At 43.2% G+C, this 16,575-nt stretch overlaps 1 protein-coding gene across 1 annotated transcript; it reads right to left on the bottom strand.

The window, feature by feature from the left end:
* Positions 1–1,358: 1,358 nt before the first annotated feature.
* On the bottom strand, positions 1,359–16,037 carry LOC146959785 (voltage-dependent T-type calcium channel subunit alpha-1I-like; the record flags this gene model as incomplete). The annotated part of the gene is made up of 4 exons (XM_085772905.1): positions 15,701–16,037; positions 14,310–14,402; positions 3,241–3,577; positions 1,359–1,753 (listed from the first exon to the last, which is right to left on the bottom strand). Coding segments are annotated over exons 1-4 (1,134 nt in total), but the record flags the coding sequence as incomplete, so codon positions are not given.
* Between the last annotated feature and the right edge of the window lie 538 nt (positions 16,038–16,575).

Raw genomic sequence — 16,575 nt, 5'->3', positions numbered from 1 at the left:
GATTCCCCCATTCACAGACATGCAGCGTTAAACTGTGCTCACACACACACATACACACACGTGAATAAATAATAAATAACAAGAACAGCATCCCCCCTCCCACATTACTGATAATGGATGAAACCTCCCTCCGAGCTTGAGGAAACTGTTTGTTCCTGTTTGTCTTTGAACTAAACGCTGTGAAAGTAAATGGAGGTTTTAATGTTTTTAATTATAGATCCTCACTCTCACTGTGTTTTATTTTGAAATTTACGTGATGCTCAGTGCGTTTGACTTCCTGTTTGGAGTGAGTGATCTAATCTACATGGATTAATACGTGCTGGTTGCGTGATCAGGCAATAGACCTGCACATTTTATTCTATTTTTTCGCCAGAGCAGTGCCGGACCGGAGACGGATGCTCTGACTGACATGAATGGGCCTCTGGTGTGAGCACCTGAGTAGAGTCTATGGAAACTGGGGGTTCGAATCCACTGTGACATGTTTGATTGTTTATCTGCGGTACAGAGACTCTCACCTACTGTGGGTGTCTTTGCTTTAACACCTTGACACTCACTGGCCCGTCCAGGACCTGGCTGGCCCAGGGTTAATCAGAAGCAAAGTGACCCATAGGCCAGTGGGTGTTAAAGGGATAGTTCAACATTTTGGCAAATTGGCCCATTGCCATAATCCCTATAGTCATAGGAGTAGTTTTGTTACCTTTAATTGTCGGTGCAAGCTATTTTTAGAACGGCGGAGCAGAGCCGCAAGCTGCTCAGAGCTACGCTACAGAGGCTCATGGGATTTCTTGGTTTCCCTCATCAAACTCATCAAATACACAATCCAACAACTCCAAAACGCTCTGGTGGACAAGTTGTGACCTGCACATTCACCACGCTATGAGATAATAACACAACGTTACCAGACAGAGTTGTTTTAGAGGCAAATACAGAGACTGCTGGCTGAAAAACTGATCCCGTCTGGATCCGCATCAGTGGTTTTGCATGAATTTACCTCCAAAAATTCGCCAAAATTTTGAACTGTCCCTTTAAGGGGTTACTGTAAAGTGTTGTCATACATCTTGTATGCAAAGATCACAACTCCAGAAACTGCTTCTTCTGAACCTTCCACTGAAGCCGCTGTGAACTGTTACGTCTTCATCAACACGTTTCACAAACACTTCACAGATTCTAAACGACGTTTGATTCAAGTTTGCAAGATTGTTAGAGAGTAACAGAGACGGCTGTCGGAGACAACCAGACAGAGAGAAGAGAAGAGAGAATCTCACAGAAACGGTCCAGATGAAAGAGAATCAGTTAAAGATGAGAGAAAAATAAAATGTGACACGAAGAAGAACAGGTGTTTGGACGCGGCCTGTTACCTGCTCGTGGTGTTCGATGCCCATGCTGATGGTGTTGATCAGGATGGCGATCATGATGCCTCGGTTGAAGTACTTGCTCTCCACGATGCCCCACAGCTTCATCCTGATGTCGTGCCACAGCTGCCTGCACGTCCTCTTGGGACACCCACAACCCCTCGCGTCCTTCTTGCCCTTCTCCTTCGCCCCCTCCCTGTCCGCTTCCTCCACCGCCCCCTCCTCCCCCGCCTCCCCGCTGCCGGCGGCGCTGCGAACCGGCCCGGCGCCGTCGCTGAGTGACCGGGCGGCGGCGGCGGCGGCGCACTGAGGGCAGCCCTCCGAGGCAGAGGCCGGGGCGAGGGCCATGGGGTCGGCTGGGGAGGGGTGGTCCGGTCTGTTGTGGTGGGGGCAGGGGGGGCCTAGGGTATATACAGGAATCTTGAAGTTAATTCTAATACCTTTTTAAGACTTTTTCAAGACCTTCTCAATATTTTTCAATACCTCACCGCCACTTCAACCCGTAACCATTTACATCAGTGACACTTTTAACTTAAAGGGATAGTTCACCCAAATTGAAATTTCACTCATTATCTACTCACCCTCATGTCGACTAAGGGCTGGGAGAAGTTTCAGAGTCCTCCGTGGCTTCTCTGAGTTACAGGGGGTCTCGGCGTAGCAGTGCATGTTCGTCCAAATTGGACGAACCGGGAAGAGGAGCTTCCGCTACAAACAAGCTTGAAATATAGACTTATTTAATTTTTTTCGGGACAATTTTGCATTTCGGGGCTTCAATACAAGACGGACATTACATACGAGCAGCATGGAGGTATTTGGATGTTTTTTGGTGTCTTTTTGTTACGAAGACAATTGGTATCCATTGGCAACCGTTATATGGACATGCACTGCTACGCCGAGACCCCCTGTAACTCAGAGAAGCCACGGAGGACTCTGAAACTTCTCCCAGCCCTTAGTCAACATGAGGGTGAGTAGATAATGAGTAAAATTTCAATTTTGGGTGAACTATCCCTTTAACAGTTCTAGTTTGTGATAAAGACTATAGACCACTATGATACAACAGTATTCAAAATAGGCTAAGATAATAAATAAAAGGCAAAGTTTATAATAATAAAAAAAAAAAAAAAACATTGCTCCACTCTCAAAAAACCAAAACAACAATCTTCTTTTCTTTTTTATGTACCGGTTCATCTTTGTTTTTTAATAAAATGAATAAATTCACACACTTTCACAATGTTTTTTAGGACTCAAACTCTTGGACAGCTAATTCAGAAAAAATACCTTCAAAATTTAAGACTTTATAAAGTTGTGAAAAGACTTTTTAATACTTTTTAAAGGGACAACGAGGGGTTTTGGAAAGCGAAGTGTTCTCATACTACATTTACCATGAGCCTCCACGCGCACAGAGAAATTCTTGGACCGGCGCAAGACGGACGTCTTGCCAAGAATGTTTTCATTCATCAACAATGAAAGTCGGAGGTTCAAAGACGATCACATACCGTCGTAGTTCCGACCATAAACAGCGATTCGGCAGCGTTACTCTCATGACCCGCCGGGCTGCGTCCGTGAAACCGAAAGTAAGGAAACGCTGGTCGGCTAGCCCAGCGTTTCCACCACTAATTAAAATAACAAAATAACGATAGAGACAAAACGATATATTTATCGAAAATGGAGCCATTAACAAGTGTGGGTAGCGGAGATTCATCCACATTAATATGAGACTTTTGTATAACCAAACAGAAACTCCTCGTTGTCTCTTTAAGGGTCTTAATTTTCCCAAAATTGATTTATCACCTTTTAATACTTTTCAAGACCCCGCGGATACCCTAGTCAGTGCACAAACCACATGACTCAACACAACTCTCAGTCGTTATGGTTACAGTTTACATACCGTGCCTCGCTGCTTTCCTGTGGCGCCTGCCTCGCCCGTTGGCCCTCCTCTCCCTCCCCTCCCCGCCGCCCCGGCCTCGGCCGACCCCCCGGAAGCCGCGGGGTTTCCCTCGCAGGGTGTTGAAGAGGGCGACGGTCTGCCTGCGGGCGCGGCGCAGGATGTGGCAGACCAGCTGGAACAGTGCCTCGTAGCAGTCGCCGGGCTCGCTGGCCAGCGTGGAGGAGGAGGAGCACTGCGCCCGCTGCTCCTGCATCAGCTGGTGCTCCCTCTGCTTGGTCTCCGAGAACTGGGTGGCGATGACGACCAGGCACAGGTTGATCATGAAGAAGGAGCCCACCTGAGGGGAAAACATCATCATTTAGATCCGACTCTGGTCAGTCCTGGTTCTGTGGGTCAGACGTCTTTTACTTTAAAGAGAACATATTATGCTCATGTCAGGGGCTTTTAACCTTCCTCTTGTCAGCTTTCTGCTACCATCTCTTGTGTTCGGGTCGGTTTTGAAGTCTTAAATCAGCTGTAAAACACACTAAAAACAATTATTTATCATCCCATTTGTTTCTCATCTCTTGGTTACATTGTTAGACTTCCTAATCCATGAAAAGGTTTTGAACTTGACGTGATTTCAGTTTTAACTCTCATTATTGTTGTTATCATTATAACCGGGTCGAAACCGACCCTAACAACACAAATGTCATAATTGTAACCAGAGCATTTCAGAATTTTGTGAAAACAAAAAAAAAGAAGTTTTAATTTGTTTCAGTGTAGGTCCCTGACAAAGTGGAAAGGTCTTGATGCAATAAACAAATGTGTGTGGCACTTTTATGCATTAAAAACCTAAAAATGGGTCAGTGGTGACTCTAACACAAGAGGATGGTTAATATGATATTGGATCCCTGGCTCTTTCCTGCTTGGAAACAAACAAACACACATTCGGATTCAGCCCAGCTCCTCCCACCCACCCAAGTCTGCTGAGATTGGTATCTTGCTACATAGTGACACGCCCCCTCTCACATTACCACTGGGCACTGAGGCCAGAGCCAGGCGAGTTGCCATATATGGACTTCCGCCGAAGTTGTGACGTTACAGAAAGGGACTTTAGAAAAAACTCTCCAAACTCGAGTGTTTGCAGCAGCTCAGAGCTACTGAAACTGCCTCTAAAGCAAGTGACCAACATTTACAACATATTCATAAGACGGAAAAACTAGAAAAGCATAATACAGTAGGTCCTCTTTAAATATAGTTATCTGCAACACTTGCAGAAATTGGCATGAAATAGTCCTTGAGTTATAATCTTGTGTGTTGTGGGTCAGTGCCAGTGAATCTCAATGACTGAAGGAGTCAGTGAGTGAGTTGGCTGGAGGCCAGTTCACTGTCGCATTTTAACACAAACATCAAAACTCCATATTTCTGGGGCGGTGTTTAGCTCAGTTGGTAGAGCACCCGCCCCATATGTTGAGGCTATAGTCCTCCCTGCAGGCGGCCCCGGTTCGAATCCCGCGTCGGACAGCCCTATCCTGCGTGTCATTCCCCTCCTCTCTGCCTCCTGTTTCCTGTCACACTCTCAACTGTCCTATCTAATAAAGGCATAAAAAGCCAAAAAATATACTTAAAAAAAAAACTAAAAAAAAAACTGCATATTTCTGTCAGATTTAGAAACCAAATCTCATTGATTTTGTCTATAACCAATAGAACCTGATACAACTTTAACACATCTCGTAGCAAAGACGGAAGATATTTTGGATCGCCCTCGTTCTAAGGTACAAGTCACAGTCATATCACCACACATAATGTTAGGAGGAACTCCTCTGGATGAATCTTCAGTTCAATCTGGGTCCTGTGATATAAAAGTCAAAGCTGGAGGAGTCTGAGTGCCAAGTTGAGACTTCAGAGAAATATCCAGTCACACAGATTAAACCCTCCGTTTCCTTAACGGTGGACTGAAGCTCACATCACTTTACTTTCATTTAGTTTGAACGTGGCCTCTGTGACTGGAATCTGTTCAAAACAACTACTATCAAACAGCTGCACTTCACACTGACTTCATCTCCATGGGAACAATAGCTAAGGGTCATGGGTATTATAGTGTTTAGTCATTTGCCAGACCTGACTAATAGAACAAAATAACATCTTTTTCTACTGATTGGCTGACGCCGACCTGTTGTTACTAGAGCTCCAGAGAGAGGAGATGGAAAACTACACTGAGAAGCTTTCTGTATCTCAAAACCACAAATAAAAACACAGGAAAAGTGTAAAATATTGGACATTTAAAAGGAAAATAAAACTACGGTGTGAACACCATCTTGTAGGAGGAAGGAAAGATGAGAAGCCTCCAAAATTTTCTTTGATGATATTTGAAGGAGATGGTTTATGTGACTCTTATGTGTTAATCTGTGTCTTTGTTACTCTACCAGGCTCTTTATACTGTACATACAGTATTACGGTCTAAACCCTAAATCCTGCAGCAGCAGACACTCAACATGATCTAAATGCTTTGCGAAAGATTTGGAAATGACTATATGAGTCAGTGAAACCTGGTCCTGAACTTGACTGTCCTTGATTAATAATGAAACAGGTACTGTAAAGAGTCTTGTTAGTCTTGAGTATGTGAGAACAATAGTTAAAGGGGACATAGTATGGAAATATCACTTTTTGAAGGCTCTTTTCCGACCCCCAAAATGTGAGAATTGACAATAAATCTGTAATTTTCAGGCTCCGAACGCTCGAAACGTTACGTCTTGTCTTAATAAATGGACTGCATATTGGAGCCCTGTGGTGTGCGAGCTGTTCTATTCTCTTTTCAGGCTCCCGAGGTTGAAATCCACGTGGTTTTACGAGCTGTTCCCTCTTTGTCTTCCATTGATGTAACTAGTTTTCAAATTTGTATACCCCACCCCTACCTGGTACCAGTAGAAGGGGCGGGGCAAACAGTGGTTCATTTGCATTTAAAGGGACAGACACTGAAACCAGCCGTTCTGAACAGGGCTGTTTTGAACGGATGAAAAGAGCTGTGATGTTTGATCCTTGGGGTATTTTGACCAAAGAATGTCACAGACATGGCTTTAAGACATCTGGGAACTATTTTAATTTGTGGAAAAGAGGCATGATATGTCTCCTTTAAAGTCAGAGAGTTCAGACGAGGAGATACAAAGGGTTAGTTTATTAAAATCTTACCCAAAGTTTTAGTGTTTGATCAAGAACAACTGATCAAATATGAAGAACTTCGACTACAGCTATTTGTTAAACTTTTATTCCAGATTATTTTTTCAGAGGTGAGTCAGAAAACTGTGCTGCGTTACACTGTGTGTGTGTGTGTTTGATGTGTTAAGCTCAGCCTCACTCCTTCACTTGTGCTCTGAAGCGGCGCTGGAAGGACAGAGAGGAAAAAAAAGAGAGAAGAGAAAAGGGCAAGGTCACCCAGAGAAACAGAGCTGATGTGCAGAAAGAGGAGGAGAGGGGGAAGAGAGGAGGAGGAGAAGGAGGAGGAGGGTGGGGGTGAAGTGTAACGCTCTCTGAGCTGTGATCAATAGTGATTGTGAAACCTTCTAACCCCCTCCCTGCTCTCCATCTGAACCTTGGTGACTGTGAAAGAGCAGGATAAAGTGTGTATGTAAGGGAATGCATGCATGTGTGTGTGTGTGTGTGTGTGTGTATTGGCTGTGTGTGTGAAGCTGCTCCTCATTGATCCAGAGCAGAGATTTGTGGTCAGACCGGCTGGATTTCATGCCGCCTCTCTGGACTGAAGGGGAGGCGGTTGGTCCCAGCACCGGAGCAGCACCCGGGCCGATCCCATCAAATATTTATACTCACTCTCTGCTGGAGCCACTGGAATACAATTAGATTAGTGTGTGTGTGTGTGTGTGTGTGTGTGTGTGTGTGTGTGTGTGTGTGTGTCTGTATTTGTGTGGTTTTAGTGACAAAATGACTGAGAGGCTGAGCAGCAGAAAGGAAGAGGAGTCCTTAGAATTAATTTCACTCCCAGAATGCAACGCTCCACACAGTTTTACTTTAAACAAGGAACCAAGCACCTGCATGGTAATAGTAGTAGATAGTGATGTGAAAGGTGCTGCATACAGTGAGTTGATAGAGATCGAATAATTAATGCTAAAAAGCAAAGTCTTGGTAAGGTATTGGACAGTCATTCATCAAAAGGACAGAAACATGACTCCAGCCTTATGAGGAGAAACTGAGTCATGTCAGATCTGTCACTTCCTTCTTTCCGTCAAGACCTGGGCTGCCAATTCACATCATTTTTCTGTATCTGTATTTATTTTCATTAAAACTTTTTATCTATCTACTTTTTATCCTATTTTTAATGCAATTTTAGCTTTGGTTTTATCCTCTCTTGCACTGAAACACTGTGTGATGGATGTTTGAAAGTCAATTTAATTTTATGTGATGCATTAAAGAGGAACTTTGCAAGATTTTTACCCTAAACTAAACAGCTTCTCAGTAATTTTGATGTTTAAATGACTTACAGGGACAATGGAGGCTCTCTGTCTTCCACCTAGCGACCCGGTGTCCCAGCTCTCGTCTCGGTGAGAAACATGGACAGCTTTACTGCACTACGACACTAGCACACCCAGTAATCTGTCATCTTTTGTTAACATTATCCACCTTAGAAGACATCGCTAAATAAAATTAGTTTGGTTTCTGTAGCCTTATAATTATTCTTTTATATATACATAAGGGTCTTGCTTTAGAGAGTGTGGCCATCTTGCACTGCCATGTTTGTACGGCAGCCCGAACGGAAAACCCAGCCAGACAGAGAGCACGTTTTGCGTGCAGAAATAAACCAATGAAGAGGAAGGTGGAAGGAAAGAAGAAGGAGGAGGAAAATTGTTATACGTTTTTGAGTTATAAACCTGAAAGTTTGCGAATGGAGTACAGGTTTTTTTGTCCTCGGAGGCCACCGTCACTTTACCGAAGGAAGGGGGGTGCAATCTAGAATCTGAAAGCTAGATGCCCCGCTTTGCCCCCCCCCCATTTTACACACTGGGCCTTTAAATAATAGGTAATCAACGTAAGATAAATCTGTTCAAAGCTCCAACATGAGACATGGAAGCTACTGTAACAGTGCGCCAATAGAAACTGAGCCTGTGCATCATCAGTAGGTGAATGTGTACTGTGCAACTTAACTCCACCTGAGCTGTGAAACTGAAACTCACTGGTTCGAGATCAGAACAAAACTTGGACAACTAATGTTGCATTAATAAAGTTGTGTTTCTTGATTAAACATCTGGATAAATTCATCTCTGTGGTCAATGAATCATCTATTGGCTCAAACAGAATGATCTCTGTGAAGCTATAAACAGGAAGACAGCCAGATGTGGTGCAACAAAGATGGCCGACCAGTTCAAACGCTCCTCAAACAGCAGTGTGCCTGTGAGACAGCGGCAGTTTGATTAGTTGTTATTCACCAGATGATGACGGATAATTAACACACATCTTCTCTGTGTTGTTGGTTTGTTTTTTTTTCTTTTAGCTTCTGCAGCGAGGAGCAGAATGAGTGAGGACAGGGTTAATGAATGTCACCGAGGTGGTGAAAAGCCTTTACAACCCTCCAGCTCTGCACAACCACAACAGTTTAGGCTGGACTGTTAATCACTGTAGTTTTTATTAGTGTCACTGTGACGCCTGTGTGGTAATTCATCCATTAATCACAATTAAACTCACCGATTGTCGTATTAATGCGACTAGAAGGAGCTGGAACCTTAAAAAATGAACTCATCTTTTGTGACACTAATCTGTTTTGTTTCTGCCACGAGTGAAATAAAAAAAAAAAAAAATTTTTTCTTCTCCTAAACAGTTCCATATTCACAGTAATTAACTTCCCTCCGCACCAAAGAAACGACTGTAATTGATTCGATAAGGGAGTTGAAAGGATTCAGATTTGATCAAATGCTGTTGAACCCCGTCCCTATTAGGGTTGTTTAGAAACGGAGTTAAGCTCCAGTGAAGTTCTGGAGATTATAAAAAGCAGCAAATGTAATTTCATCTTCATTTAAACATTTTTTTTTTTTTACTTTGACATTAAGCCAGTTAAGCTAAAGCTGAACAATTTAGCACAATGAGAAAAATCCCCCCCGTAGTGCAGGGAAACTGATTAGAAAGTGCACTTTGCTTATTATAAACTCATCAAACTTCCTGTTATGTGTGTGGTTGCTGGCTGATCCTGCATCAGCCGCCGTTTGCCGCCGCCGCCTCCTGCAGATTACAACAGGTGTGGCATTAATAATCAGATGGATCTGTATCCAGGGATAAGCGAGGGGTAAAAAGGCGGGGGCGGGGCTTAACCGGTGTCAAACGATGGGGCTTACCCGCGTATTTACGGATGTTAAACCTTAATTCCAGGTGGCGGAGCGGTGTTTTCCAGGCAAAGCCTTTTAATTCCAGCGAGTCTCTTTGTCTAAACTGCTCTACATGATGGTAATCAGCAGCACGCAGCAGCTTCGACTCTCTCCATCTTGATCTCACTTTTCTCATCTGTCCCTCCATCTGTCACTCCATCTCTCTCTCATCAATGTTTTCATCTCGCTCCCTCCTTGCGCTCTCTCACTCTCTCTCCTGTTGCAATTCAATTTAACACACTTAATCTGCATGAATGTTACGTGAGTGAAATACTCAAGGTGTCTCAACGCAACTTGAACCTCTCTCTCTCCTCCTCTCTATGTCTGTCTCACTTTCCCTCTCTCCATAAATAGATGGATAGATAAACAGATAGAGTGAGAACTTTATAAATCTCAAAGGGAAACAGCAGAGCTGCAGTCACTTCATATGAATCACAGAAACAATGAGGAAAGAAAGAAACAGTGTAATCAAAGATGAAATTATGCAATAACTAAATAGACTAAAATGATAAATGAAGAAATAAAACAAGCAGATTTAAAATAATTAATGGAAAAAAAAAAGAGATGAATGAGAGACTGATAGCTGTACTGTCTGCTAATACGATATACCACAGTAAACTGTACTTTAGTGCCAGTCATTGATCAGACAGAACACAGTATACTGTGTGTTCTCTCTCTAACTCTTCCTCATCTACACATTCAATTATTATACAGGTGTTCTTGTTAAACATTATGATGTCACAGTGAGGGTGACCTTTAAACCTTTGGATGTAAGAAGCTGTAAATTTCACCATTTGATCCTATTGGATATTTGTGATATATTGCGCCATAGGTGCATGAACTTGTGAGCTCTGACCCCGATGAGTTCATCCTTGAGTCCAAGTTAATGTCAAATTCATTCAAGGTGTAACTGATTGTGTTCAGATGGATGGGGGATTGGGACAGATGGATGGATGGATGGATGGATGGATGGATGGATGGATGGATGGATGGATGGATGGATGGATGGATGGATGGATGGATGGATTGATAGATGACCCAGACACAGAGAGCTGTTGTTGTGGAGGAGTAACTCTTCAGTCTGAGAGTCTCCTCTGATGGCAGATGGCTGGAAACACTTTTGTGTCACAGCAGAGCTGCTTGTGAAATCTCTCTCTCTCTCTCTCTCTCCCTCTGTCTCTGCTGTTTGATCAACAGGTCACAGAGTGGATCTTCAACACCTCCTCCAGAGTTTCAGAGAAGTTTCCTGCTGCTGCCTCTGGTGCTGCTGCCCCGGCAGACTGCAGCAGAGACGCCGAGGTCTCTCTGTCTGTCGGTGATCCATCATCTATCTACTGCAGCCATTCTGTCAGCACGACTGTGTTCAGCGTCTCTCAGTGTTACAGACAACGTAATTAACACATGAACATTAAAGCTCAAACCGTTTTCCTCCACTGTGTTTGTGAGACGAGCCTCAAGACGTGTTGTAACATCATCGACAAGAGCTCCGACGGGAAAAGGGAAAACAACAGCAAGAAAATCCTGTTGATACTTAATCTACAGAATGTTTATATTATGGTCAATAAGACATTTATCTAGAGATTACTGTAAACAGTGGAGGTTTGCTTCATCTTTCAGATCGTGCTTTAGGCGTTTCCACTTCAGGAGACCATTTCCAGTGAAGTTGATTTTGATCCTGATTCTTCTACAGATGTGACAGATGTGGCTAATAGTCCCAGAAACTAAAAACTCCTTATGTCCTCAAACTACACATGTGGAACACCAGCTGTAGTGATGGAGTAAGGTCTTAAATTGTTTCAGATTTTCACTTGTTTTGAGACAAACTCTTGTCAGACATGTCTGTACTTTTATGGTTGTGCTAACATAATATGCTAATGCTAACATATTACAGTGCCACATACAGTATACATATTAGCATGCTGACATCCTAAATATTTGATGTAAATATCAGTATAATGACATGCTAGCATGCTAAAGTATCAAGTCCAACACTGTAAACATCCAGAATAGTAGATGAATCAAATACACTGTAAAACTGACCTTCAACTTTACTTCTGCTGGGTCCTGACTCATGCATCACATCCTTCAGAGGAAACAGGCTATGTGCAATGAATCTTGGGATATGCTGAGCCATGAAAACTCCACTAGTCGTGGCCTTTGTGGTTCAGGAGAAAAAGAAGAACTCATTTCTTGGCCACAACTGAAGGAGCCTTTGAAGTGGGACGGCCTTGTCACAACCTCTGAAGGATGCGGGCGCCCTGAACTTGGGACTTCACATTGTGTCTCTTTAAGCACCCCTTGATTCCCTCTTACACTGCGTTTTTATATTGCAAGCTTCCGTTCAGGTTGGCATAAAAACATGGCGGCACAAGATTGCAAAACTCTCTAAAGCAAGACTCTTGCTATATGTATATATAAGAAGAATTATAAGGCTACAAAAACCAAACAGATTTTATTGTATAGTGATTATACACGTATACAAATATATTTATAGCGAGTATATTCAGATTTTGACAATAAACCTTGCCAATTATTACACACTGGACCTTTAATGCACCCGTTTCTACACCACCAACACGTGGTCGCTTCCATTTCATGCCGACACACTGGTCCATCATCACCACCTTCTGTCCTTTTTCTTCTCTCTCTTTCCTTTATCGATCCACTCATCCGTCCATCCATCCATCCATCAACCCGTCCCCATATCTCTCCTCCACCACTTCTTCCCCTCTTAATCACCCTCTGCCTTAAGCTCGCCGCCGTCTTTCTCCCTGCGCTCCACACTTCACACCACTTCTCCATTCCTGTCTGACCTCTTTCCGTCTATTTTCTCTCCCATTTCATCATCTCTTTTTTTTCTCCACATTTCTTACTTTCATCCAGCTCTTACTCCTGTCCTCAGCTATTTCCTTCCTTTCCAACCCCCTCTCCCCCTCTCCCACTATCTAACAGCAGCCATTATATCGTAAACTATCTGTAGTGAGACGATTTTAGGGGCTTGATGTAGGAGATAATGTCCCACAGCAAATCTGGCAAAGAGCATGGGAATGTGTCCTTTACTGTGTGTAAATACATCTGTATGCGTGTGTGTATTTCTGCGTGACAGAGAATAATGAGTAGCGTGACAGATAAATGAATGATGCTCAGGATGCTGCTCAGCTCAGCGAGGAAGAGGAGATCAAATGAAGGAGGGAGAGGAGGGGGGAGAGGAAGAAGAGGAGCCGGGAGGTGGCGGAGATAAAAGGGAAGAGGGAGGGAGGGAGAAAAAGGAGGTTAAGGGGGAGAAGTGACACAGAAATACAAAGAGAGAGAGAGACGGAGGGAAGTGTGAGCAGAAACAAGGATTGACGGATGCCAGGTAAAGGATGACAAAAGGTAGAGGTGACAGGGAGCAGTGATTGACAGATTTAAGGAGGCAGTAATAGAGGGAGAGTGATGTTAGAGGAAATTATGTAAGAGGTGGAGGATGGAGGGAGAGGGGAGGTGAGGAGAGGAGAGGAAGGAGGAGAGGAAGGAGGAGAGGAATGGAAGAAGAAGGAGAGAAGACGAGGAGAGGAGAGGAGAGGAAATGAGAGGAGAGGAGAGCAGAGGAAGAAGGAGGAGATGAATGGAAGAAAAAGGAGAGATAGGAGAGGAGAGGAGAAGAGAAAAGCAAAGGAAAGGAGAGGAGAGGAAAGGAAAGGAAAGGAAAGGAAATGAGAGGAGAGGAGAGGAGATGAGAGGAGAGGAGAAAAAAGGAAGGAAGAGAGCAGAGGAAGAAGGAGGAGAGGAAAGGAAAGGAAAGGACGATAGAGGAGAGGAGAGCAGAAGAGAAAAGGAAAGGAGAGGAGAGGAGGAGAGAAAATGAAAGGAGAGGAGAAGAGAAGAGAAAATGAAAGGAAAGGAGAGGAGAGGAGAAGAGAAAATGAAAGGAAAGGAAATGAAAGGAGAGGAGGAGAGAAAAGAAGAGGAGAGGAGAGGAGAAGAGAAGAGAAAAGGAAAGGAGAGGAGGAGAGAAAAGAAGAGGAGAGGAGAGGAGAAGAGAAGAGAAAAGGAAAGGAGAGGAGGATAGAGGACAGAAAAGGAAAGGAAAGGAGAAGAGAAGAGAAAAGGAAAGGAGAGAGGAGGAGAGGAGAGGAGAGGAGAGGAGAGGAGAGGAGAGGAGAGGCAGAGCTTATGTCTGCATCTGAAGGCAGGCAATTAAAAGTGTAATAAAAAGACAAGAGAGCCCCTGGGTTAGAGAAATAACTGGGACTGGCAGTCACGCTGCATTATGATAGCACACACACACACACACACACTACAGAAGAAATAATATACTGAGGAGAACACGCATCAACGCTCATACACAGAAATGTACAGCACAGAGAGAGAGAGAGAGAGAGAGGATGAAATTAAAGAGTGTTTTATCAGAACAAAAGGAGGAGGGGGTTCCTCAGGGATTTCAGCTGTTCACTATGACACTGACAGCCTTTTGTGTGTATGTGTGTGTGAGTAAGAGAGTGTGTAAGAGGAGGAGCAACAGCGTTTCCTTGCCGTCATCTGTAGCTTGGCAACAAAAACAGGAAATGTAAAAAAAAAAAAAAAAAAAAAAAAAGTTGTTCAACTGCAGAAAACTACAGCTTCACATGTGTGTTAGTGAGTGTCAGTGGTAAATGAACTAATGTCATGTTATTCTTTTATGTGACTTTGTGAGACATTCATCATCCTCCTGACAAACAAGTGTTGGTGAGCGTGACTTACAATAATCAGTAGGATGAAGTAGATGAAGTTGTAGAAGGAATGTGCATCCATCACGTAGTACATGATCTCCACCCATCCCTCCAGAGTGATCACCTACAGCCAGGACAAGAGGTGAGAGAGGAAACACAACCATTACTTCTCAACTTCACGGTTGAAACTGTGGATTTGGGAGAAACAGGCTTTGTGCTAAGCTTAATTAAACTGAACTAAGCTAAACTAAGATAATTAAAGCTGCTACAGTTTGCAGTGTTGAATTCAACAGACAAACAAAGCAGCAGGAGAAAGTTTGTGACATATTTCCAAAAATGTTGAACTAATCATTTACAATAACATACTGAACAGTACTAAGTTAGTAATCAAAGTAATCAAAAAAGTTACTCTTTACCCCGTTATAACACCGTTACCGCTACTGATAATAAAATGCTCCATTACTCGCCATCACTTGACTCAAAAAGTCCTGTCCCAGAATGATACACCTGTTAAAGTGTTCGTTATATATACACACTTTTTTTTGTCCGTCAACTAGTTGAAAAAAAAAAAAAAAGAAGTTTATCTGGAGCTAACCAACTCATTCATGAATACTGAGTGAGTTGGTTTGCTCCAGATAAACAGGAGGTTAGGGTTATGGTTAGGGGGGCAAGCCCAAGTAATTTGAGATATTTGAGCATTTTATAAAAAAGTACAGCAGTAGTTACTTTTCCTGGTAATTAGTTACTTTTAAAATGTAGTAATTCAGTTACGAACTCTGTTACATTTTGGGGGAAGTGACAAGTAACTATAACTAATTACTTTTTAAAAGTAACGTGCCTAAAGTGTCCAAAGCTTCAAAAACGCCGGAAGTCATTCATTTTCAATGAGAGCCTGGCGACCTGAGCGTCCAAAGCGTCACCAGACGAGAAGTTGAGTCTCGGTTAACTTTATGGTAATTAGCTATGACGCGGTTCGGTGGCAACCAGTCAGAATAGAGGTGTCCTTCAGCTCCTTTACATGCGATCGAACTTTGACGTCGGTCACGTGAAGAGCGACCAAAGCGGCTAAAAATATTTTGCCTCTTTAGAAGCTTTTGGTGTGAACGTACAGTAACACTGTTTAATGGACAAACTGACTTGGTTTCTTTTTATCCGTGAGGTTTTGCTCATGTTTTCCACCTGCAAACTGTAAACCACCAATTAAAAGAGATACATTATAAAACATGTTGTATGTGATCTGAGCTGCTTCCTTGTTTTGTTTCACTGGTTTCTGCTCTTAATGATACAGTAACTTGGAAATAGTGACTTTTGAACCACTATTGGACATGAGGATGTGTATGTGTCCTTCTAATGTGCTGATTATTGCCATGGCTCATTGATCGCCAGCTCGAACCCTCTGCGGACCCGCTACAGGATTCCCACCTGGAAGATGACGATCCAAGCGTAGGCGATGTTGTCAAAGTTGATGGCTCCTTTGTGCGGGTTGCTGTGCCCGGTGTGGCACCTGGTGTAGTAGCGGTTCCAGTTGACGCACAGCCCCGCCACGCTGACGCTCCCGTTGGTCAGCGGCTCGGGGCTGAGGCCCAGCGACTGGCGGTACAGGGCGTCGTCTTTGTCCAGGCAGCACGTCCTGCCTCCCTCGCGGCGGGCGGGGACGTCGGCGCAGGACATGATGCCGTTGTCGACGGGCAGGGAGCAGATGAAGGGCCGCTCGTCGTCCTCGTCCGGCATGTAGTACGGGCGGGGCAGACTGATGCCTGTGGTGCTGGAGGAGTGAAGGGAGCAGACGGTGGTGTCAGTGCTGCAGCAGAAACTATAGAAACATTAGTAAAACTGCAGGTAGGCTCGGAAAGCCGTAACACTTTGACGCCTATCTCTATAACGCATTATAACCATACTTATAATGAGTTATAATGCGTTATAGCACTGTATAACTGTTATAAACACTCATAAATGATCATAATGCTTTATAACAATAATCATAACACACTATAAAGCATTTTATTAGGACTTATAAGGTCAGGTAATATAATATGTTATAATTGTTAGTAACTTGCTGACAATGCCCACATCGATAATGCATTATAAATATAGTTATAATGTGTTATAATTGGCTTGTACGTGTGTAACTATCATTATAAACACTCATAACAGTTTCATAAGACTTTATAACAATAAACATAACGCATTATAGAGCTTTATAACTCTATTATAATACTTGACCTTATAAGCCATTATAAAATGCTCCATGATGTGTTATGATTAATGTTATAAAACATTATGATCATTTATGAGTG

This window comes from Trachurus japonicus, unplaced genomic scaffold (genome assembly GCF_045865225.1).
Source record: "Trachurus japonicus isolate A0001 unplaced genomic scaffold, Traja_1.0 AP031084.1".
Taxonomy (NCBI): domain Eukaryota; kingdom Metazoa; phylum Chordata; class Actinopteri; order Carangiformes; family Carangidae; genus Trachurus; species Trachurus japonicus.
Note: the sequence above shows the minus strand (reverse complement) of the source record. Positions and strands in the feature narration are given on the sequence as shown.